We start from the raw sequence: 24,022 nt of genomic DNA, 5'->3' as shown, positions 1-24,022 counted from the left end.
TACCATCAAGTAAAGATCTGACCAGCTTATAACAATAAACTTGGCAGTAGGGTGATCTCAGAGGGGGTCCTTGGCTTTGGAATTCACTCTTCCACTTAAATCTCCCAGATCCTGGATATGGTGACCTTCAAGACACACCGTAACGGTCACCTGTTCTCCTAGTCTGTCTGGTGCCAGGGGAGATTGGTTAGGGAGGATGATGGAGGAAGGTTGTGTAGGTGGTTTATTATATTTGAATGTCGTCTTAATGTGTATTACATATGGACTGTTTATAACCCTTGTAAATGCATTTAGAGAATTGTATAGGTGCTGTTAAGAAAAAAGCTAAATAAATTATATCAGCTCTTAAAAATTGAGGCAAAAAAGGTAAGTTGGGGATTTCTCCTACTAGTCAAGTTGTCCTTTCCCAGTACTTAGTTTCAAGACATTTCTGGTTTTATCTGATAAAAACCTGCCTATAGGCTTTCATTAAATGAAAGTAGAGACAAGAGCCCCTAAGATGTTTTCTGCATTAGCCGAGTACTATTTCACCACTTTGGGATTTAATTCACTTTCTTAGCTTAGGGCAAAGAAAATATGCATTGGTGCTTATACACCCTTGAGTCATGCAACTATAATGGTTTAGCCTCAGGGTAAAACTTGTAACTGATCAAGCTATAGCTCTCCCATCCATCTCAATTCTGTGAACTAGGATTTTAGATCTAAAGATACTATCTGCGTGTGGCTCTGAGTACAGACAAATTAACTCTCTGTAAGTGTCTTAGGTTGTTTTGTTCAATAAGAATGTGGCAACACCACCAACCCCAGTTGCATCAGGATAGCAGATTGCTACTTTTGCCCTATATAACACCTGGTCTTTAGAAAGATACAAATGGATATTTGGGTGCTTTTTTTGTAAAGGGAGAAAATGGATTATAGATTTTTCCCAGTTTACTTGATTGGCAAGACAATAGGAGGGTATAAGATCCAGACAGCAGCTCTCCAGCATCTGCCTTTATTTGGGCGTAAGGAATTGACAGTTGCCTTCCTCCCTAATAGAAAGTCCACTGATCAGATCTGAAACCCCAGACAGGCTCGGTCTTCTAATTTATGTGGGTTTCTCTTTTTTGTTGCAACACCAGCTGAATGACAGACACCCCCCACATCTTATATGTAGGGTAGCACCAGCAGGAGGAGCTCTGCAGCAGTGTATAAGGATATGTCTGCTCTGAATCTGGGAGCGAGCCTCCTAGCCCAGGTCCGCAAACTCATGGTAGCAGAGCTAGCACACTAAAAATAGTTGTGTAGATGTTGCAAATCAGGCTGGAGCTTGGGCTCTGAAGCCCAGCATACCATATGATCCAGATCACTATGTATCAGTGACCTGTCCTCTTCAATATTTACCACTCACTCTCCCAGTTGATGTCATCTACAAATGTTATCAGTGATGATTTTAGGTTTTCTTCCAAATCATTAATAAAAATGTTAAATATTGTAGGGCTAAGAACCAGGACCCCACTAGAAACACACCCCGATTTCCTGTTTACAATTACATTTTGAGACCATCAGTTAGTCAGCTTTTAATCTGTGTGCCATGTTAATTGTATATTGTAGTTTGTTCATCAAAATGTCATGCGGTACCAAGTCAAATGCCGTACAGAAGTCTAAATATATTACATCAACACTATTACCTTTATCAACCAAACTAGAAATCTCATTTTAAAAAAAATCAAGTTATTTCAACAGGATCTATTTTCCATAAACCTATGTTGATTGGCATTGATTTTATTGCCTTCCTTTAATTCTTTATTAGTTGATTCCTGTGTCAGCCACTCCATTATCTTGCCTGGGATTGATGTCAGACTGACCAGGCTGCATCTACCTGGCTCATCCTGTTGACCCTTTTAAAATATTGGCACAATGTTAGCTTTCTACCAGTCTTTTAGAACTTCCCCAGTGTCCTAAGACTTATTAAAAATGAACATTAATTAGTCCACTGAGCTCCTCAGCCAGCTGTTTTAAAACCCTTGGATGGAAGTTATCTGGACCTGCTGATTTAAAAAATGTCTAACTTTAGTAGCTTCTGTTTAACATTCCCCCAGAGATTCGAGTGGAGTGGAGCATGTTGTCAGTCATAGAAAATGACTACATCATGTGTGTTTATTCCCAAATACAGAGCAGAAATATGTATTGAACACTTGTCCTTTTCTGCATTATGCATTAATCACATTTCTCTGATTAAATTATTCCTCCTTGCTGATTCGGCTCATAATTGTTTTCATCTTTGTGAAACTGGCCTTTTAAAGCACCAAGTATATATATCACTGGTCTGGACTGTAGCCCATAGGGCTAGCTTGCTTTTAGCTGCTTTCATTATATGCAGCCATAATGCAAGAAACCTACAGGCCTGTATCCTGTAAGATATTAGCTGAAGCATAAATTAGCATAAGTGTGGCTAAGTAGATCATAACCCTTGGCATAAATTAACGGTTACCTTTAGATTTAGGGAACTAAGGAGAACTTGCTCAATGGTAGGAGGTAGAATGTTCCAGTAAGTGCTATTGCAAGGAACAATGGAAATAATAGCCACAAATCCATTGAAGCAAGAGGTGACTGGTATGATCATGAGCTGAAATGGTAGTTACATGTACCCATATACTAAGCTATAGAAGAAGGATACCTCAGCATTAGTAGATTGAGAAAATATAAATAAGGAAGAGGGGAAATACTCCTACTGAATGTGCATTAGACATATTATAAAAGTTGCATCCCAGCCTGTGAGCAGCATGAGAGAGAGATGTAGCCCTTGGGAGGTGCCAAAATGATGGCCACTGGTGATGATGAGGAAGACAATGGCTAACATTTCAGGTTGTTCTACAAGGGATGGTGTGTATATGGATGTTTGGACAGACGTTCTGTAGTTCTCAGTTTACCTTACTGAGTTAGAGTGTTTGTGACTTTGCTAAATGTATTATTAAACTATTTGTAAATATAGAAGAGGTCCTATACTGTGAGTGTTGCAGCTGTGCACATCAGGGTTCCCAACTATATAGTAATTTTTAATAATACTGGGCATGATCATGAGACAAGAACCTGTCAATCCTCAAAGTAATCAATATAATGACTCCATAATCTATAAATCAGGCTACAGGACTTTATTCTGTTTGCACATTATAAATGTGATCAAGGCATGATCATTTGTCCCTAAGTTACCATTCATTTTTAGTTCTGTGGTCAGTTCCTCTTTATCAAGACAAGGTCTAATATAGAATTCCCCTGTGTTGGATACAACAATTTTTGAATTAGGAAATTGTCATCTATAATATTTAGAAATTCCAAGGATGTTTTTGTACTGGCAGCAAGACCTCCAACATATGTCACTCAAATTGAAGTCCCCCATGAGCACGCAGCTTTTATTCTTACACATTACAGATAGGTGTGTAAGGAGCCAGTCATCCTGTCCCTAGTATGATTTGGTGGTGTGTAGTAGACACCAACTAATACCCCATCCTTTGCTTTATCTGTTAGGAGATTGGACCATGAGCTTTCAAAATAATTTTCTTCTTAGTTATCAGTGTCTCAGAAACAGGTAATTCCACTTTTGACAGAGTGCTGCTCTCCCTCCCCTTTTGCCCACTCAGTCCTTCATAAATAGATTTTAACCATCGATTTTAACATTCCAGTCATGGGAATCATCCCACCAGGTTTCAGTAATACCAACTAAATCAAATTTATTCTCATAAATGAGCAATTCCCATTCCTCTTGCCTAACCAAGCTCCTAGCATTGGTCTCATCATGTCCTTTGGTTCCTTGATTAATTTTGTTCTCAACTGCTCACAGTTGTGCTGAGTGTTCATATCTTCCCTCTTTTTACCCTTCCCTTTTGTTATTAGCTTAACACCCTCCTGACTACTCTAACCAGTCTGTTCCTGAGAAGATTGGCCCCCTTCTACTGAGGTGGAGGCCATCCAAACTATACAGCTTGCTCTCCTCATAGAAGGTGGATCAGTGTTCCACAAAACCACTGCCATTATACCACTTACTGACCCAGTGGTTCACTTTCAAAATCTTCTGTCCTGCTCGTGGAACTGGGGAAGGATTTTAGAGACGATTGTTCTTCAGCACCCTTCTGAGTCCCCTGAAGCCATCTACTATCGGTGAGATATCCCGCAATGCAGTGTCATTCATGTTGATATGAACCATCACCAATGAATCCTTTCCCGTTGCCTCCAAAAGCCTATCTAATCTTAGCATGGCGACTTGGCTCCCGGAAGGCAGCGTACTGTCCTGTTGTCTGCCTGTCCCTTGCAGAATGTTCTTTTGATGCTTCTGAGTATTGAATCCCCAAAGAGGATAATCTGTCTTCCTTGGATGGCTGGAGAACTCTTTAAGAAAATCAAGTTTGCCCACACATACTGGGCCAAGTTCTCATCCATGGTTGTTTCCTATACATCTCTCCATTGCCTTGGAACATCTGTATCTTGAGGGGTATCTGTGATGGGGGCCCTGGGATGCAACCTGGACTGTGGGACCGCAGAGCCCTCCAAAACCCACCAGCCTGGCGTATCTCTCACACTGATGTCAAGCTACAAGCCGCTGACAGGCATTGCACTTACACAGACATCCACAGGCAGGAACACACCCAACGGAGTTACATGAATGGTCTGCCAAACATTCATGAACCAACATGAGAGGCTCCATCCAGTTCCCCAGTCTTGCACCCCAGAACTGTAGTGTCTTGCACTGGTCAGAAGCATGACCGGTGTAAATTCACTACTTAGTTTGCCATTTCTTCATAGGAAAGTGGACATGTACCAGCCTTTGTACCCTGAGCAGATTTCCCAGCCACTTTAGACAAACTCACTGGGAAGGATAAAACATTAAAATTAGTTTATTAACTGCAGAAAGATAGATTTGAAGTGATTATAAGTGGTAGGCATAAAGGTCAGAGAGAGTTACCTTAAGAAAATAAAAAGTAAACACGCTTTCTAAATCCTAAACTTTTAGTCTAAGCAAGAGTTGAATTGGACAGCTTTTCTCACCTGACAGATGGTACAAGCAGGTTACAGTTCCTCAATACACCGACTGGACTCCCTTTCCAGTCTGGGATCACTCTTCCCCAGTTCAAAGTCTTTTTCCTCCAGACATTCCTCCAGGTATTGAGATTGGCGGGGAGGGGAGGGAGGGAGAGGCCAAGTGATGATGTCACTTCCTTTCTCTTTATACCTTCTTCCAGCTGCTAGAAAGATCCTTGCTGTGACAAGGGGGTCAGGGAGTCCCCATTAGTCAAGCAGTCTCCATTGTGTACGAGTATTCTCCAAGAAGCCTCTGGGATAGTGGATTGTGTGTTGATAAGTCATTAATGAACATCTGGCTATTGATGGCTACTCCTTTGTTGTAACTGAAAGGCTGGTTGTGGGTGTTCCCAACCTCACAACATATAGTAATACTTCATAACTTCACATAAAATGATAGTACATGCAATCCAACAGGTTATTATTGTTCAACAGATCAAGACTTACAAAATGATGCCTTACAAGGCATACTTTGTACCAAAAAAAATCAATACTATCACGGTGAATATGGAGGTTCCAGGGTGCTGCTTTGAGGTACATAGTGTCACAGTATCTTCCACAGTTTCCATGTTGAGGCCCTGGTGTCAACTGGAAACTTTTAGCTTTGTGGAATTCCTCCCGGTCCTCTTCTCTCTGGTGGCTGCAGCCTGCCCATCCTTGTCTCTCTGAAGCTGAGTAAAACACCAGTGACCTCTTGCCTCTGATGGTTACAACTGCCGAGTCTCCTGTCTGACTGACTCTCTCTCTCTCTCTCTCTGATTCTGAGCTTTTTTCTTCCTTGAATCTGAGGTACTGGTGTGTCCTGACCTGTTTGTCAAGGAACGTCTCTGCTTCTCTAATTTTCAGCAACATCTCTACTTGCCCCTCCAATCTAACATAAGAATGGCCATACTAGGTCAGACCAAAGGTCCATCTAGCCCAGTATCCTGTTTTCCGACAGTAACCAGTGCCAGGTGTCCCAGAGGGAATGAACGGAACAGGTAATCATCATGTGATCCATCCCGTCGCCCATTCCCAGCTTCTGGCAAACAGAGGCTAGAGACACCATCCCTGCCCAATCTTCTAAGAATCTTTTCCTCCAGCACAGCTACCAACTTGCACTTCATGCACAATATGTGCCTTCTACTTGCCTTCCCCTCTGGTGCTGAGTTTGCTCTTCCCCGTCCTCCTATATTTTTGACTACACATTTGGAGGTAACTGCCCAGTACACTAAATTTTTAAACAAGCACAAAAAACAGAGGAACATTTTTTTACACACACCTTTCTTTAATCTGCAATAAAAATTATTTATTTAGGGGAAAAAAATCACCTTTATGCCTCAGCGTACAAGTGCTGTGCTTTTAAAACACGCACAATGATCAGGGTTAGATCTTGATTTAAAAGCCAACCTCAAGTTTAACAGACCTTAAAATTACATCAAAGAATCTTCAGTTACATCTTTAAAGCAGAATTTGTTTTAAAAAGTTGTTTTTCCCATACTAAGGCGGGGAGGGGAGTTAATGTAAAAAGTGATCATTTGAATAGCCAATAAGATATCAAATTTATTCTGCACTTTCTACCTTCCTCATTTAACATTTTGCTTTTTAGATAGGCTGCTTATTTTTCATGCAATATTATTATTATTATTATTATTATATATTTTTTTTTGAACCACCAGCATGTCAAATTATTCCTCCTCTTCTGTTCCTGGCAAGCAGTGTTAGAACCAGGTTAGCTATGTGTCAGAACAGGTGCATTTGCAACCACAACTACTTCAGCCTCCAAATTCAAGGCAAGATTGTGGCCTCCTTCATGACAGGGAGTACTTTTCTCTGTGAGTGGTCCCATCAATTTTGATAGGACTGTTCAAGTCCTACCCAGTGTGAGTAAGGAAGGCATAATTTGACCTGGTGTTATTTAAAGGTAAAAATCATAAATCACTACCCATCCGGCAAGTGCTTCAGCTCCCAGTAACGTCACTAGGGAGATGCTTAGCACAGTGCGGGAGCAAGCCCCATCACTGCCTGCTTAAACACTGAGGGCTAGACAGTGAGTCCTTTATTTCCAGTGGCGAGCAGTTACTCGCATAAGTAGTCCCACTGAAGCCAATGGAACTACTTGTGTGAGAAACTGCTCCCCAAGGAGGGATAAAGGGCTCATAGCATGGCCTTGAATGTTTATAGTTTGTGGATGTAGACGTATAGTGGCTGTTGTGGGTTCTGATTATACTGTGCCTTGAGGCTATTTGGTCTACAGCTATGTGTAATTACCTTCTAATAGTCTTATAGAGCTGACACTTGTTAGACAGTACCAGTGATACAAGATTTTTGACACTAGGGCTACTCTGAAGTGCTGATGCACAAAGCATTTTGATTTCCTCACCATGCACGTTCCATTCAGCAGCCCCTTTTTCTTGCCATTTGTTTTTTATTCTGACATAATATGCATATTCCTCCATCCCCCAGGGCAGCTTTGTGGGAAAGGTATGCTGTAATTGGTCTATAACTGTTCATAATGATCTGGGAATGCTGTACAAACACCAACAGGGAGCAACTTCACTTGTGATTTATTTAAGTGAGCTACATGGTTGAAAGGTTCTCCCAAGAGCACAAGTTTAGCTAGTCACCTAATTGGACGTAAATTTTCACATTTATTTCAGAACAGAGGTCTCTGTCATGAGATGCTGAATTTGAATTTATAAGCAAGTGTCTATACTGCTCAACTAAATCATAAGCACAGTTACTATAATCTGTTTTGGGGAGTCTTAAATTCCACATTCAGTAGGTTTTAGTGTACAGTTTGCTAGAAGAATACAAGTTATGCTCAGCATTTGTAAAGCTAATGAAATATTAATTAAAGGTTTTATTTATTTACATCTAGAATGACTGACCTCATTTTGATACATTAACATACACTTAGTGTTTTAAATGCTGAGATTGGTAATGCGGCTTTGGCTGTAGTCTTTTATCAGTTTGTCGGGCTCCTGCTTATTTCATCAACGATCTGAACGCTCCATCTCACACGACACCCAAGATACGGGCAACCCACCAGCTGCAGGGCATAATAATTCGGCAGGCAGAACGACATCCTTGGTAATTATAGGGCCATGGGTAATAGCCCATGAGAGGTTCACAAATTCTCTGGCATTGTGTGTAACTTCGTCTACATTCAATACAGCACACACCTTCATGGTCCAGCATTGGGTCAAAAGTCATCCCTTCGCCTTCAAGTTGCTGAAATGTAAAATACAAAATGAGAGAAGATGGAGTTCCCTGCACTCACGTTATCCACGTAAAAGACAACAGGTGAAATACTGGTCCTATTGAAGTCAATAGCAAAACTCCTGTTGACTTCAAGAGGGCCAGGCTTTCAGTGGCCTGATTCACAACTGCATTACTCCACATCTACACTGGACTCTCCATTATAAAACTAGAGGAACACAATGGGGAATCAGGCTGTCTGAGTTTCATTATTATTTTACTTTCCCAGCTTTTGGTGAAAGCTCTAATTATGGAGAGTTTAATAACAGTAACATCTGAGTTACAGTAGTAAGAAATGGAAAAGACCTGGGTTATCCAGTCCATCTGCCTGTATGTGCAGGACTGTGCCCTACTTTACACTGTCTAATGTTCTAGCCCAAGGATCGGCAACCTTTGGCACGCGGCTCGCCAGGGTAAGCACCCTGGCGGGCCGGGACGGTTTGTTTACCTGCCGCATCTGGAGGTTTGGCCGATCGTGGCTCCCACTGGCCGCGGTTCACTGCTCCAGGCCAATGAGGGCGGCGGGAAGCAGCGACCAGCACATCCCTCGCCCCGCACCTCTTCCCGCAGCCCCCATTGGCCTGGAGCGGCGAACCGCGGCCAGTGGGAGTCGCGATCGGCCGAACCTGTGGACGCGGCAGGTAAACAAAGCGGCCTGGCACGCCAGCGTGCTTACCCTGGCGAGCCGCGTGCCAAAGGTTGCCGAACCCTGTTCTAGCCAGTCTAATTTTAAGTAAGTCCCAAGTGATGGACCTTCTACCTCTTTCCCAAGAAGGTTGTTCCATAACATATTACTGTTGTCTTTCCTGATATTCAGATTAAATTTACCTTGCCTTTAGCCACCTCTTTTCCCATTGTGTGATGGATTCTAGACAACTAGCATTTTAGCACCATCTGACCAGGAAGCAAGGAGTTACCACACAGTGGATGGCAGAGGATATCTAAAGGCAGACTAGCCTCTCAAAATTCTTTGCCTCCTCTCCTAAAAACATGGAGCTTAGTTCTCAGTTCTTTGAATCCATTTTTTTTATTTCCCTCTAGTGCTTTCTCAGTAGGATTAGAGGCGAAGAACAAGGGCAAATCTAACAAGAATGACTCACTCTTGCATAGGTCTTTTCATCCACTGTTCTCAAAGTGCTTCACAAAGGGGGTAAATAGCATTTCCCCCATTTTAGAGATTGAAAAACTGAGGCACAGGGAGGCGGAGTAACTTGCTCAAGATTGCCCCCCATGCGTTGTGCCAAACTTCCCATCGGAGGGAAGAAGGGGAGAGAGGGGAATGACAATGGCTCAGCTAAGGCCAAGACTACACATCTGTCTGGTAAACCAGTGGTGTAGATTCCCGGTGCCTAAAGGAAATTTTGGAGATCATCTTCCGGTGGATCCTACACCAAATGAGCAGATGATACAGGAGATCTTGAGTGACTCCATTTTGTTTCCTTGCCTCCATCTTCTGTTGGGCAAGTACATCACTGAGGTACCACTTCACCACCATTAGCTGAAAATTGGAGCACGTGGCACTAAGAAATTAGCAGCGAAAGCAGTGGTGAGGCAGTTGTTGATGATGAGACTGGGTACATTAGAAACAAAAGTAAGCAAAACAAGGCCCCATTGTCTATCTGTATGGCAGACAGCTCCTCCCCTTCAGTGGCATTGTTTAGTTCTGATGCTGCTTTTGGGGCCAATGCTGCTTCTACTTAACTGAATTCATAAGAAATAAAGTCAATTTAGTTCTACTTTATTTGGAGTGATTAGCTTAAGCCTACTTAAGAGATGTCAACTGAGTAGAACACTGTTACGGGATAATGATCTCCTGCTGTTACATAAATGTCAGGACAAAGCTGTGACTTATTTTCAAAGCAGGAGACATTGATCTTGTGACAACATTCTATTAAAATAACTTTATCCCTGCTGTACCAAACAGTGCTGTAAATTGTCTGATGATGGTGCAGTAGAGTGGAAGTGGCTTGCTGTACAGTTAATTGTTTTGCAGTACTGTGATGGGCCTAGGGAAATGGGACTCTTCACATTTTCATTCTGTTGACCTCTTCATATGAGAGAGAAAATAAGACACTGTCTTGGACCCATTTTTCCCCAAGTTCTTTCACTGCATTGTTTTAAAAGGATTCCATTCTGCAGGTTGCCAGAAAGGGCTGTGTGAACTGTCTGACAACCACAGTTTCCAGGACAGACATGTTTGGCCTGATCCTGATTTCTGAAAAATCAGTGGCAAAATTTCCATTGACTTCAGTGGCAACATTGTCCCATTGCAGATGTGGCTAGTCATAATGCATTTTATCAAAAAAGTTGCACGCATTCTCTCTTTCTCTCACACTCACTCTCACACACTCTTACATGTTTCATGAAGAAGCTAGTTTCTAACTAGCTGACTCTGCATTTTTATTGTTTTCTTTTTATCAGTTAATGATCAGTGTCAACTATCTGCCTAAGGCAGATTAAATTTGCTGTAGTTATGGTAATGCATTATCTATATCAGATGTATCTAGTTTTCAGTATTAAACTGGACTCTCTACAGCAGTCTTGCAAAATTATCTTAAATTCACCAGCCTAAGCACAGTATCTACTTCTTCTCCCTATTTTGAGGACTAATGATAACAAAAACTATATTTTAGTTGCTTCTGGTGAGTGGAATTTTTAAATGGCTGCACTATCGAATGAAAGTTTAAATCGACAAATTGGTGGTATAATTATTTTTGAAGTCCATTTGAAATGGATAGGTATCTAGAAATGAGTACTTAATAAAGTTTCATACCTACCTGCAAAATCAAATGCTCTTAAGGGAATTCTAAATCAAATATATATGTACTCACATGATACGGATTTTCTGGATTAAAGGTTGAACTAGAATCTTGCTCACTGGGACCAGTGGCGTTAGACTGGCGTTCCGGTTTTTGAACAGGCTGTGTAGTAGGTGACCTGGTATTTACGATGTCAGCAGTAGCTTCAATTTGGTCCAGATCAAAGTTTGATGGAGCTTGACGTATTTTTCTCTTGATTTCGCGCTTCTTTCTCTGGCTGTCTGCAAAAACAGTCATAGGAGTACATAGGTGTTTTAAAACATGTTCTTCCACTAGTTCAAGGACCATATTTTATTACCCATTCATGAAAGTGGGATTGCGTAGCAGTACTGCAAAGATTAATAGGCTTCAAATGGAAGCTACTTGTCTTTCCACCTATTCCATACACAGTCTATATAATTCTGTGTGTATGTGTGAGAGATTTGTCTTTTTTCCCCAAACAAATGGGTGGCTGGCCCAAAGAACAGGCTCCGGGAAGGGCCTCTGGACCCAGTGCGTGGCCAGTAATGCTAAAAGAAATAAATAGCTGCACCAGCACTCAACCAGAGCAACTATCTTCATGTCATTAGTGTGCATTTTTAATAGAAAAAGAAACATTTGGAAGGAGACAGACTTGTGTCCAGCTCCAAAGGACCTGATTGTAAACATGGTTTAAAATACTCCTGGCCAACTCTGACAATACTCTTTTGATGCATAATGGCCCTGTGCAAGGCCACAGGAAAACAGTGGAAAAATTTAATCTAGCAAATGTGGCTCCCATGAGTCATGAAAAAATATTAGCAACTCTCATCCCCAAAATACTCAACATTGCCACTTATTTCACTTTCCTAGTCTGTATTTTGTATATCAGTATTAAATCTCTGGGTACGTCTACACAGCAGCTGGGAGGTGTAATTCCCAGCTTGGATAGATGAACATACGTGCGCTCTGCTCAAGCTAGCATGCTAAAAATAGCAGTGTGGCCATGACATCTTGGGTTAGCCATCCGAGTCCAGTCCTGCCCCACCCCTTGGCTACATATTCATGCAGCTAGCCTGAGCTGCTGCCCATGCTGCAGTGGCCACGCTGCCATTTTTAGGCAGCAGCTTGAGCAGAGCTAGTGCACAGATGGCTACCCAAGCTGAGAAGTACAGCTCACAGCTCCTGTGTAGATATACCCTTAGAACACTAAGGAGGAGCAGAAAACCCTTCTCTGGTCCCTTTTGTCCTCTTCCTCCAGCCCCTCGGGAGGAATCCCTTCCTCCTTCACAGCTCCTGCTCCCTCCCCTGGACTAAATGAGGACCGTCTCCCTAATCTCCCTGGCAAGTGCCTGAACATCACCCCTTGCCTCCTGTAAAGCATCACATTCCCTGCCCAAATCCTCTTATGCTGCCGGCCCTGCCTCGCCAATCTCACAAGATCTCCCTAGCCAAGTATATGCCCTCAGTCCCCCAAAGGCCACCTACAAATCCTAGGAAGTTAGAAGTCATAGAGTTTAGGGCCAGAAAGGACCACTAATTCATCTAGCCTGATCTCCTGTGTATCACAGGCCACCAACACCATCCAGCACCCACACACTACATCCACCAACCCAAATGAGACCAAACTATTGCAGCCCACAGGAGATTAGACTACAGTGGAACCCCGGTTATCCAATCTAATTGGGACCAGGGTCAGATCGAATAACCAAAAATCTGGATAAACCGGAGAATGGGTGGTGGGGCTCCATCTGTTAGCCCCGCGCATGGCAGGGCTCGGGCTGTTGCCATGCCCACAGCTGACAGCCCAAACCCCAGCTGCCTGGGGCTGAGAGCCTGAGCCCTGCCACTGTCAGCCCTGGGCAGCTGGTGGTTTGGTTAATACAGACAGCCAGATAATGGAGGCACAGATAAATGGGGTCCTACTTTATGATGTGCCACAGATGTAACCAGTGCCCAAAGCCCCCATGATGGCAAATGATAAAGTGAGATATACCCAGATAATCCTGGCAAGTGACTAGCACCCACACACTGCAGAGGAAGGTTAAGCCTCCCCCCCTCCCCCAGGTCATTCCCAATCTGCCCTGGGGGAAAATTCCTTCACAACTCCACATATGGGTGATTGGTTAGAAGACCCTGAGGATGTGAGCAAGAACCAGTCAGCCAACCACCTGAGAGAGAGAATGTGCAGTGCCACCTCAGAGCTCTGTCCAATGTCCCATCTCCATCCCTGAGGTGTTAAACCCTTCAGCCCTCCTCTCCGCTGAAGTTGTGTGGTGGGACTGTTTGAGGAGGAGCCCAGACTGAATAGCTCCACATGGGGACCTTAGCATTCCGTGTGTCCTGGGGGTGGGAGGTGGGGGTTCAACACCAGCAATGGGGTCCACAACTGTGCAGCTCTAATGGCTAGACATCCTGCTGGTGTACATTTATTGGAGGGGTGGAAAAAGGGTAGTGTTTGTTCAAGTGAAAGAAAAATTACCTTTTGGATATGTTGGTCGAAGCCAGAAAATAGGAAGATCTCCACAAAGCTCTAAAATTTGGGGACTTAGGAAGCTGTTATCCTTTACAGGCTGATCTGCAGCCACCCAGATAAGGGAATTTTCATCAAATTTAACTGGCATAATTTCATCTTCCTGTAAGTAGGCAGCATAAAATCCATTGTTAGTTCAATGAACAGGGGTCCTGTGTATTCTGTAGATGCAGCTTTCTGTTAATAGTCAAATGCCAAACACAGAAGCTTCGCTTGGAACTGATATGAAATGTTGTTCCAAACAGTGCTATTTTGTTTCGTGTAGTACACGCACACAGCCAAATCTTGTTCCAATTGAAATCAATGGAAAGACTCCTGGGGTGAAATTCTGTCTCCACTGCAATCAATTGCAAAACTACCAGGATTTCACCTCCGCTGTCTTTAATGGGTCTAATAGTCAGCCCATAGGACCGGATTCTCAACTGGTGTACATTGGTGTAGATCCACTGACTTCAGAACAACTATATTGATTTATACCAGCTAAGAATCTGGCCCATAATTTTTGGGTATGTTTGCTTGCGTTGTTCTGAATTCATATAAATGTTAGGGCACTTCCATAACAGACATATTCCTGAGAGTTAGTGAAATTTTTTGCGTACAGCTACAATTTTAAGTTAACATGATGGGTCTGACTAAAGGTCTTGTTCAATAATAGCAATTCAACTGCCCAAAAGCTAGAAGTTAAAGGAGCCTTCATTTTGAAGTGTACCCTGCAGGTTTTGGGTTCATATCTTCAAAGTAATGTAGGAAAATGCCAGTGATTTATTCTTTATACTTTTTAGTTCAAAGTATTATTTTACATAAAACATGTTAGCTATTTCTTAGCAGCAGTGAAACATCTTTAAAAAGTCTTGTTCATCAAGAAAATCAATATGATTTTGAAGTAAAACTTCTGAATTCCCTCCATATAAGTATCTGATATTTGAATTGATAACCCACTAGATCAATTTATTTTGCCAAGTTGTTCCTTTAATGTATTTATTGATTTTTGTAGAATGTCTTGAGTCATCTAAATTCACTATCCAGTGAGAGCAGCACATCATTTATATTCTCCCACTTGGGCTTTTGCCAGCATCTGAAATAACTTAACTGCAGCTAACATTTGAAGATAAAAAGAATCCAGTTGTTTATCTTAAATGAAATTACCCCAAATTTGTGGGCAAATGTACTTTAGGTAGCTATAAATTTACTTTAATTTACCATTTTGTAGTCAGTGTTGGTCATGATCAAGTATGTATTAGACCAGAAACAAGTTAATTAATTTTTTTTTTACTATAAATAAATTAAAAAAGACTAATGCAACAATACGGTTGCACACTTACTCAGAAAAATTAGGCAGCAAAAAAGTTTAATGTTCTAACAGTAGCATTGGGTTGCCCATCCCATCTATTTGATGCATGTTTTATGACAGAAACAGCAAAATTAATATAATACATCTTTAAAAAATATAATGTAATAATATATGGAGATATCCTATCTCCTAAAACTGGAAGGGACCCCAAAAGGTCATCAAGTCCAGCCCCCTGCCTTCACTAGCAGGATGAAGTACTGATTTTGCCCCAGATCCCTAAGTGGCCCCCTCAAGGATTGAACTCATAACTCTGGGTTTAGCAGGCCAATGCTCAAACCACTGAGCTATCCCTCCCCCCAAATTATACAGAAAGCAGGAACAGAACAAACTACACATCTGTAATGTGACCAAGTTAATATTGAATTGGAACCTTAACTTTGCAAACCTGACTCCAAATATTTTTCAACAGTGGAAATTTAATACTGGATGAATGTAACATCCTTTTATTTTTTAATTAAAAGAAAAATTGCCTGTGCTTAATTATGTTAAATTATTCCAATTAGGCCATGCAGTCCATATATCCTTAAAATAACGAGGGAGGGTAGAGACGATATCAGTACCTACCTCTGGGGGCTCATCCAAAGCCTGCTGAAGTCACTGGAAATATTCCCACTGACCTCAGTGGACTTTGGATCTGACCCGTGGCACTTTCCCTGTTGGTTTTAGAGAGTTTTCTCTTTCTTTTTTAAGTAAACGAGTATGTATTACTGCATATTATAGATTACAGCAAATAGGCAGAGTTGGGACATCCTCATTTTGGAGGTTCTGCAATTTTTGTACACCATGATTTTCTCCTCTCCTGATGATGAGGCAGGAGTTTTGGTTGGGGGATGATTTTCTGTGAGTCTCAGCTAGACATTTACAGTCTCTCTCATGCAACCCATCCCAGCAACAGTAGAAGCAATGCCCATCAGTGCCTGCCGGAAGCACTCCCTCCTCCCTTCCAGGACCCCAAAAGACCTACTAGATCATTTGATATTTTTAAGTATTTTTAAAAAATTGCTCCCTACCAGATCAAACGAGAGGCTTTCTTTAGTCATGGTATTGACATCAGGGATGTGAGCTTTAGCTTGTGCTTTAATGTAGCATTTCTCTCCTCCAGCAAAACGGATTCCAGTTATGCCCTACAAAATAGACCTTTTATGGTTACATGCATGGACATGTCACCCAATTGCTTAAAAAAAAACCCCAATATAAACTCTGTTCACGTAACATTAAGATATTCACTGAATTTGGGGACTTCAGAGTTCCTGGTTTTTAAAAAAACAACCACAAACTGACAATAAAACATGTTTTTTGATTTTTTAAAAATAAGAGTCAACTCAGAAATTGACCCAAATTCTGTTGTATCACTATTTTAGCTGTAAAAGTTTAAACAAACCAGGTGAAATTTTAATCTTGAGTGCCTAAATGAAGGCACCTAATTTAGGCACCCAAAGAAGTGGCCCGAGTTTCAGAGGTGCTGAGCATCTGCAACTTCTATTGGAGAGGGCCTGTCTAAACTAGGAACAAAGGAGTTAGCCAACGTGATTTGACACATCACTTAGCACCTAATATTGACGCAGTTTAACATCCTTAAAATCATGTTAGCCATTTGTGTTGTAACCTAGTAACTTTTTCCTAGTCTAGACAGACCTCTGGACTTACCTCTGACCTGATTTTCATATCTTTAATAGTAGGTGCCACAGATATGGATGTATGTGCCTAAGTTTAGACATATAACTTTGATATTTTTTTCTATACTGTGATGCTTTTTATGCACAGAAGTTCATAATGAAATGAGAACCAAGACAGAATTCCAGTGTTGTTGTAATAACTGTTTCTAATCCTAAATAAATGACACAAAAAGTCCCTGTATTTCAAACATATTGACATTAGAGACCATTCATTGATATATGGTAACTACAGGGTAGCCTTTCTTAAGTCTTCTCCCTCCAATTCAAATGTAGCATTTTCTGTGCTGCCATGTGGGTTTGATTCTCCCTACAGGACACAGAGAGCCTCCCCTTTTAATTTCAGCAATTGTCTTGTCCTATCCACCATTTTGTTCTACTTCGCTTCAGAGGAAATAGTTGAACAGATCTTTATGTACAAGCTACAGCATGACAGGAGCCCTTCTGCTGACTATTAATGGATATATACAATGTCACTGGGGTAATTCTTTTTTTCAAACCCCCAGGATGTAGCTCTGCCACTTTGAGATAGTAAAGATATGTTTCTGTGATACCTTCCTGTCACCCATGATGCAGGCTGTTTTCGTAAAATGGTCACCCTGGCCTTATTCAATGGTCCTGCTCCAATGATCACTTAAAATATGGAGACTTTCTTTACCTTAGTGATATAGATAACGTAGCCATCTCCATGTCACAGCTCTGCCTAGCTTAGAACTCTATTGCTGCAAATGTGTAAATAAGAACTCTAGGATAAGCTGGCATGTGAACCTAGTGTATATGGCATTTGCAACAGGTACTTTATCTCCTGGGTATTCTTTCCAGCTTACACTTCTTGTAGGCTCAAAACATAACGGGCTTGGTCCATTTGCTTTCCTGGAGCTTGACCCTTGGCCCTCAATAACCGAAGGCAGGTATTTTTTTGTGCTAGTTTTTCCCCCCCACACTCATCAACCTAGATGCACAACACATTGTCACAATTGCTCTGGGGTCTGTGGTGGGTTTTTTTAGCTGCACTTACCCAGCAGCTCATATTTGTCATGAGGGTCCAAGGATGGAAGAATTCATGGACTCTCCACTGAGCTGGGACTTCTGTGCAGATATGGAATAGTGAAGGCAAATGACAAGAGGCTTATCATCAGCGTTTTAATATAGTTGCCAACAAAGTTGTAAGGTTGATGTTACCACAAGTTTCACAAGGGGCTGAAGAGCAGCTTTCAGATGATGTGGGGGTTATGCATCCCACGTGTGTGTGCATGGCTCTCCCTGGGCCTGTGCAAAAGCAGGGAGACCCAGTTACCTCCATGGAACCAACAGGTGGGGAGGGGCAGGGCCAGAAAAGCCTACATTGCTTCCCTCACCAACCCTACCTGGAGGTAATGGTTTCTTTTGTTCTAGATGCTGCCTTTACCTCACTTAGGGCTCAACCTTGCTCCCTTTGAAGTCAATAGGAGTTTTGCCATTGACTTCAATAGGTGTAGGACTGGGCCCCTTCTTAGGCAATTGTCTGCACGGCAATTAAAAACCCATGGTTGGCCCAGGACAGCTGACTTGGGCTCGGGCTAAGGAGCTGTTTAGCTGCGGTGTAGATGTTCGGGTGCGGGCTGCAGCCTGAGGTCTGGGACTGTCCCACCTCACAGGGCTCCTAGAGCCTGGGTTCGAGCCCGAGCCTGAACATCTACATCGCAATTAAACAGCCCCTCAGCCGGAACCTGAATCAGCTGGTACAGGCCAGCTATGGGGTTTTAATTGCAGTGTAGTCATATCTTTAGAATCCAACACTGGAAAATGTCTTACCTGCAAGACCTGTCAAATGTACTTACTATCTGGAAATCATGAACTTCTATAGCCTCTTCATTTCCACTTCCAGTTTTAAAGGTCTCTAGGTTGTTCCCAGAATCTATTTCCATTGATCCCTCTTGTACTTTTCCATTAATACTCATAGTATAATGGACATTGTAAATCTGTAATTGAATAAAGAACATTAGCATGCATTTTTGTATCTTCCTAGCTTTTATCAAGAACAAGTCTGGTGCCAATCTGATTGTCATGTCCCTCTTCAAGTTACTGGCTTTTATCCATACACTTTTATCCTTACACTTTTATTACAGAATCCCCAGCAGTCAAGACCATACTAATAAAACAGACATTGATGGTTTCAGGCAATATCAGTCCTGACAGCTTTACATCCATACGCACTGAATGTAGAATAATTTGGTTCCAAGGTTACATGGGGTTTAGGAACTGTCTAAATCATATTGTATGGGAAGATCAGAAAGAGCTGATTTCCCCCAGAGGGCATCCCCATTGTACCCCTCAGTTTGATCTGTTGGAACTCACTCTTGCTTGGAGAAGTTTGATACCATATAGGTACTTAGAAAGAGAGTCTCTTGAATGTAGCAAGCTGCATGTGGTTGACTCTGAGTGGGGTGAGCTTTGTTTAAATATCAATACTTCCATAAGTACCAACACAAGGAGTTTACTTTTATTCTTAAAAAGTCTGTATATAAACAGTTTCAATAAAGTTCACAATATAGTCTAGAAATCAATTTTTTCTGCTTGCAACTCTTTGTTAGGGAAAAATGCTAAAGGTAATTGATTGTCTTTTACAAATAGAGACTCAATCCTGTATTATTCATACATCCAAGACTTCCACTGAATTCTTCTATGAGGAATGCAAGACTTGGCCTATATAGATAGTACTTAATTCCATATCTAAAGTATATAGACTGAGCTGGTATAAGATGATAACACTTTTTTGTGAGCCCCATTCGTTGCAGTAGAATTCAAGTTTATTTTAAAAAAATCATAAGTCTTGTGGTTGCAAAGAAAACCTTCCAAATGTGAATCAACAAAGCGTTGCCTTCCTGAGTCTGAGGGCAGTCTGAAACAATAGCTTAGTGTCCCCATTCTTCTCAATTGGGTGTTGACTCTGCAGCTTAAGGTTGACATTTTACCTATTTCTGTACCAATCAGAATACACTCTACTCTTTTTAAAAAAAAAGATTCAGTTCTTAAATGATGGCATTACTACCAGCTTCCTGAGATGGGAAAAGAAACCCACTTACTAAGAAGATATTTGTAATGCATCTATTTGAACAAAAAGCACATATACACTAAAATAATGCAAGTGTTGCGAAACTAAACAGACCAAAAAATGAGACTCTGTCCTATGATTGATCTACTATCTATTTATCAAAACCATCAGTGCAAACTGGACTATTAACACCATACACATTCTTTGGCCAATCTACCCATTCAGGCCCCTCTCCCTTTTCAAAAGCCTAGAAAAGCAAATGAGTCTTACACTGTGTCCTGAAGCAGCCTATCTTCTTACTATGTATAGGAAAAGCTGTGTTATCCGGCATGTTGGGGGAATGGGGGGTGCCTGTTAGTCAAAAATTCCAGTTAACTAAGAGTTATACTTACCAATGGAGGGAGGGAGTTTGGGTGCAGGAGGGGACTCAGGGGTTGGGGCACGGGAGGGGTTTTGGGGTGCTGGATCTGGGCAGCGCTCACCTCGGGCAGCTCCCCGCAAGCAGCAACATGTTCCTGCTGCTCCTAGGCGGAGACGCGACCAGGCGGTTCTGTGTGCTGCCTTGGCACGCAGGTGCTGCCCATGCAGCTCCCGTTGGCCTCGGTTCCCAACCAATGGGAGCTGCGGAGCCAGCGCTCAGGGTGGGGCGGGGCAGAGACAGTGCACAGAGCCACTGTGGCTGTTCCTCCGCCTAGGAACAGCAGGGATATATTGCCGCTTCCAGAGAGCTACGCAGACAGCGGCGGCTCCAGGCACCAGCGCTCCAAGCGCGTGCCTGGGGCGGCAAGCCGCGGGGGGCGCCCTGCCAGTCCCTGCGAGGGCGGCAGTCAGGCAGCCTTCGGCGGCTTGCCTGCGGGAGGTCCGCCGGTCCCACGGATTCGGCGGCAATTCGGCAGCGGGTACGCCGAAACCGCGGGACCGGCAGACCTCCTGCAGGCATGCTGCCGAATCCGCGGGACTGTGGACCTCCCGCAGGCATGTCGCCAAAGGCAGCCTGCCTGCCGTGCTTGGGGTGGCAAAAAAGCTAGAGCCGCCCCTGCACGCGGAGTCAGGTAGGGAGCCTGCCGGCCCCGAGCCAACTGGACACCCGGCAACTCTATTGAAGATTTGTATTGGGAGATATCAGAAATGCTGGTTTCTAGAGCTTTACAGTTGGTAAAGTGCTGGATAACATAGCTTTTACTGTAACTTTTTTCTTCTCTCTCTGGATTTTGGGTTTGCTATAAATTGTCTTTAAAAAATAATTAAATGTCAAGCAGTTGTACCCTGCAGGCTAAAATATATATCATATTGAAACACTTTACCTATAAATTAAGGGACCGATTCTGCACTCCTTACTCAGACAAGGCTCCTGCTGAAGTAAATAGGAGTCTTGCTTGAGCCAGGAGTGCAGAATAGGCTCCTTGGCAAATTCAATGAGACTCATTCTCCTTGTCACTGAGGAGCAAATGAAACTCAAATTCACATAATCTGGCATTTCATATTATAAAAATCTTTGAAAACATAAAGGAAAGATAATATTTAAAATTACTCTGATGATCACTACACCTTGAAAGTTTGCTTCTTTAAACTAAAACCCCAGTTTCCATCTCTGTCCCTTTTGATGCAGTATTTTGTCATGTAACCTAAATTCAGAAAAGTTCTCTCCGCCCAAATATAAGTTATCAAGATTTTTAAAATAATTTTGCAACTAATATACTATGAGCTCGTGTCCATGTTCAGCACACATTTAAACTACTAGGTACATAGTGAAATAATTTTGGTCCTTAATCAAACCTATGAATAGACTAAATATAGCCTGGTGCACCACATATTTAACTGTCAAAGTATGATCTGCAATTAGCATTTGGATCACGTGGCATTTCTTTCACCACCATTTTGTCCTGATGCTTGGAATTTGCTTATTATGTGAATCTCCTGGGAAAGAATGGGGGGAAACAGTGAATGCGTTGAAGATTTATGAGCAAAATAAATGTAGCTTTTGTCTGTGATCCCAAGGATACACTTTATGTTTATTCCTAAAATCAGCTTCCATCATGCTACACCAAATGGACAGGAAAGAATTTTTATACTGAGGTATGGGGGTGGGGGGGAAGGTATGCTACTTACAGAACTTGGCAACCAATCAAGAAAGGTTTCCAGTGTGATTGTGATTCTCATTAAATTCAAGCAGTTAATTTAAAAATTGGTTTAATAGAAAAATGTTTCCAAAATGTAAATACTTGGGTTCATAATTCTTGTCTTTGTTTCACTCAGTTCATCCCGGACCTGACTTTAAACCAGATTAAAAAACTTCCATGAAGCAATATGTTCTTACAAGACTAGTCCCTTCCAACTCTGACATTCTATGATATGATAAACTATCCTGCTTGGTAAACAGATGAGTTTACTGTTGGAATTGACACCTCCTGCCCACCTTTGTTTAATTATTGCCTGTTCCATTTAGCAATACTTTAAGTAGGTGACCCAGTTACCACTACTCCAAGATTGATCTTTCTGATTGTTGTTCCCCTATATTTTCTGTGCTCCAACCACTTCAGAATATTTACCAAGCATTCTGGATGGCAGGTGGGGGAAGAATGGCTTGTTTAGAATTCTGATCATGTTTTGTAGCTAAACATTCTGGATCTTGACTCTCAAACTGAGCAAGAGTATAGCCCAGCCGCTGGCACACGTCTTAAACTAGCCACAGATGCGCTAGACCCGTGTTTCTCAACCTTTTTGGTAACAGGGACCAGCTTGCTGCCTTCCTAAATTGCCAGGGAGATTTCAGGGACCAGCGCTTGACTGGTCCTTGAGCAGCACTGCCACAGCCAACTTTCCCCGCAAGCTCCTCTGCAGGATGCTACCCAGGGACTCCCTCCCCCCAGCCATTGTGCGGGCTGTTGTCCCGCTCACTCCCGCGGGGGTGCCTGGGGGTAGCTTTTCACAGCGGTGCAGCCAGAGGAACCACTGAGCCCCGCCGGACCCTCAACCAAGGAACCTGCGGCGGGCTCTCCTTCAGGCCCGCCTCCCCTGCGCCCCGCGCCAGCCACTCACGTGCCGGTCGCTCCCCTTCCAGAAGTAGAAGGCTCCGATGGCTCCGCAGAGGAGCAGCAGGGCTCCGGCGATGAGCACTACGGCCCCGATCTTCAGCAGCCGCCCGGGGCTGGAGGGTTTCACCGGCACCGCCGTGTAGGCCTGCAGCAAAGGGGGACAGGCAGCCCAGGAGCCCGCTCGCCTCAGAGCCCAGCTGCCCCCGGAGCTCAGCCCCGCGCCGGGCGGGAGAGGAAAGCAGCAATCCCCCCCCCCCCCGCCGCCGCGCGGTGCTGGCACTTGGCGCCAGCCCCTGCCGAACCCCACCGCACCCCGCCGCTTTCCCGCCCTCCCCAGAGCGGTGACCTGCCCCGCGAGGCCGCTGGGGCTGAGCGCGGGGAGCGGCGGCGGGACTCTCTCTGCCCCGTACTTACAGGCGGCAGGCTCCGCTCCACGTCCTCCGGCCCCGCCAGGGCGATGGGCACTTTCTCCGCGCTCTCGGCCATGGCTGCCCGCGCACGTCTGGACCCGGAGCTCCTGTGGCCCCAGCGGGCGAGGCACGGCCAGGCTCGGCTGCACACAGCCCCTCCCCGCCCCCAGGCGCGCCTCCCCGCCCCAGCCGCAGCGCCAGGCTCGGGATACAATGGTCCCCTTTGAACGCTGCTGCCCTGCGGGGCCGGAGCGACCGGCCTCAACCCGAGCAGGGTTTCAATCAACTCCCGGGGCTCCAGGCTGCTGCCGCCCGCCGGGCAGCGTAACTCTGCGCGCGGAGGAGAAAGCCACTAAAGTGTGGGTGTGTTGGCCGGCACTGCCAGGTGCTATCGGGGGCCCGCTCAGAGCTGGCCAGCCTCCCAGTGCCCAACCCATTGGGGGCCCTAAGCAGGAATATGTTAGACCCTCTCCCCCCCACACACAACACATACTAATAATTAACAGGGGGCCCCTTGAGCTGCTTGGAGTCCTAAGCAATTGCTTAGTCTGCTTATGCCTGGTGCCTGCTCTGCCACCTGTGGCTGCTTGGCAATCCTCAGCAGTGGAGAAACCTTAGGGTTTCACACCTTTGGGGGGCTCCTTGAGCAGCTGCCCAGAGCCCGAGGTAGGATGACCCTGCCCAGGCTGTGCCCGTCCTCTCAGCTCCTGGATTAGGTGACATGGAAATGGGGAAGAGGAATCAGGGGGGAGAAATGATCAAAAGGAAAGAGGTTTCAGAGTAGCAGCCCTGTTAGTCTGTATCCGCAAAAAGAACAGGAGTACTTGTGGCATCTTAGAGACTAACAGGTGGGTGAAAGCTCCTCAAGATCTTGGGTAACCCCATGGGCGAAGGGAAGCAGAGCCCTCTTCACC

The 24,022-nt window shown here is 43.7% G+C and overlaps 1 protein-coding gene across 1 annotated transcript; it reads right to left on the bottom strand.

Annotated features, from left to right (window-relative positions):
• Nucleotides 1-8,052: 8,052 nt before the first annotated feature.
• Nucleotides 8,053-23,184, bottom strand: CNMD (chondromodulin). The gene is made up of 7 exons (XM_065423576.1): nucleotides 23,113-23,184; nucleotides 22,703-22,843; nucleotides 18,450-18,590; nucleotides 15,967-16,080; nucleotides 13,555-13,708; nucleotides 11,127-11,335; nucleotides 8,053-8,268 (listed from the first exon to the last, which is right to left on the bottom strand). Exons 1-7 carry the CDS (start codon nucleotides 23,182-23,184, stop codon nucleotides 8,053-8,055), a joined length of 1,047 nt encoding a protein of 348 aa, XP_065279648.1.
• Between the last annotated feature and the right edge of the window lie 838 nt (nucleotides 23,185-24,022).

This window comes from Emys orbicularis, chromosome 1, assembly GCF_028017835.1.
Source record: "Emys orbicularis isolate rEmyOrb1 chromosome 1, rEmyOrb1.hap1, whole genome shotgun sequence".
Lineage (NCBI taxonomy): Eukaryota > Metazoa > Chordata > Testudines > Emydidae > Emys > Emys orbicularis.
The sequence above is the reverse complement of the archived record's forward strand: the minus strand, read 5'-3'. Positions and strand labels throughout refer to the sequence as shown.

What these genes read in the sequence shown, in the direction of transcription:
- CNMD (XM_065423576.1), bottom strand. Translation starts at nt 23,184, where the DNA reads ATGGCCGAGAGCGCGGAGAAAGTGCCCATCGCCCTGGCGGGGCCGGAG. An exon ending in TGGAGCGGAGCCTGCCGCCT is followed by an intron (nt 22,844 to 23,112) that starts GTAAGTACGGGG and finishes CCTTTGCTGCAG; the next exon opens with GCCTACACGGCGGTGCCGGT. An exon ending in AAAGCCTCTCGTTTGATCTG is followed by an intron (nt 13,709 to 15,966) that starts GTAGGGAGCAAT and finishes GCCTACTTACAG; the next exon opens with GAAGATGAAATTATGCCAGT.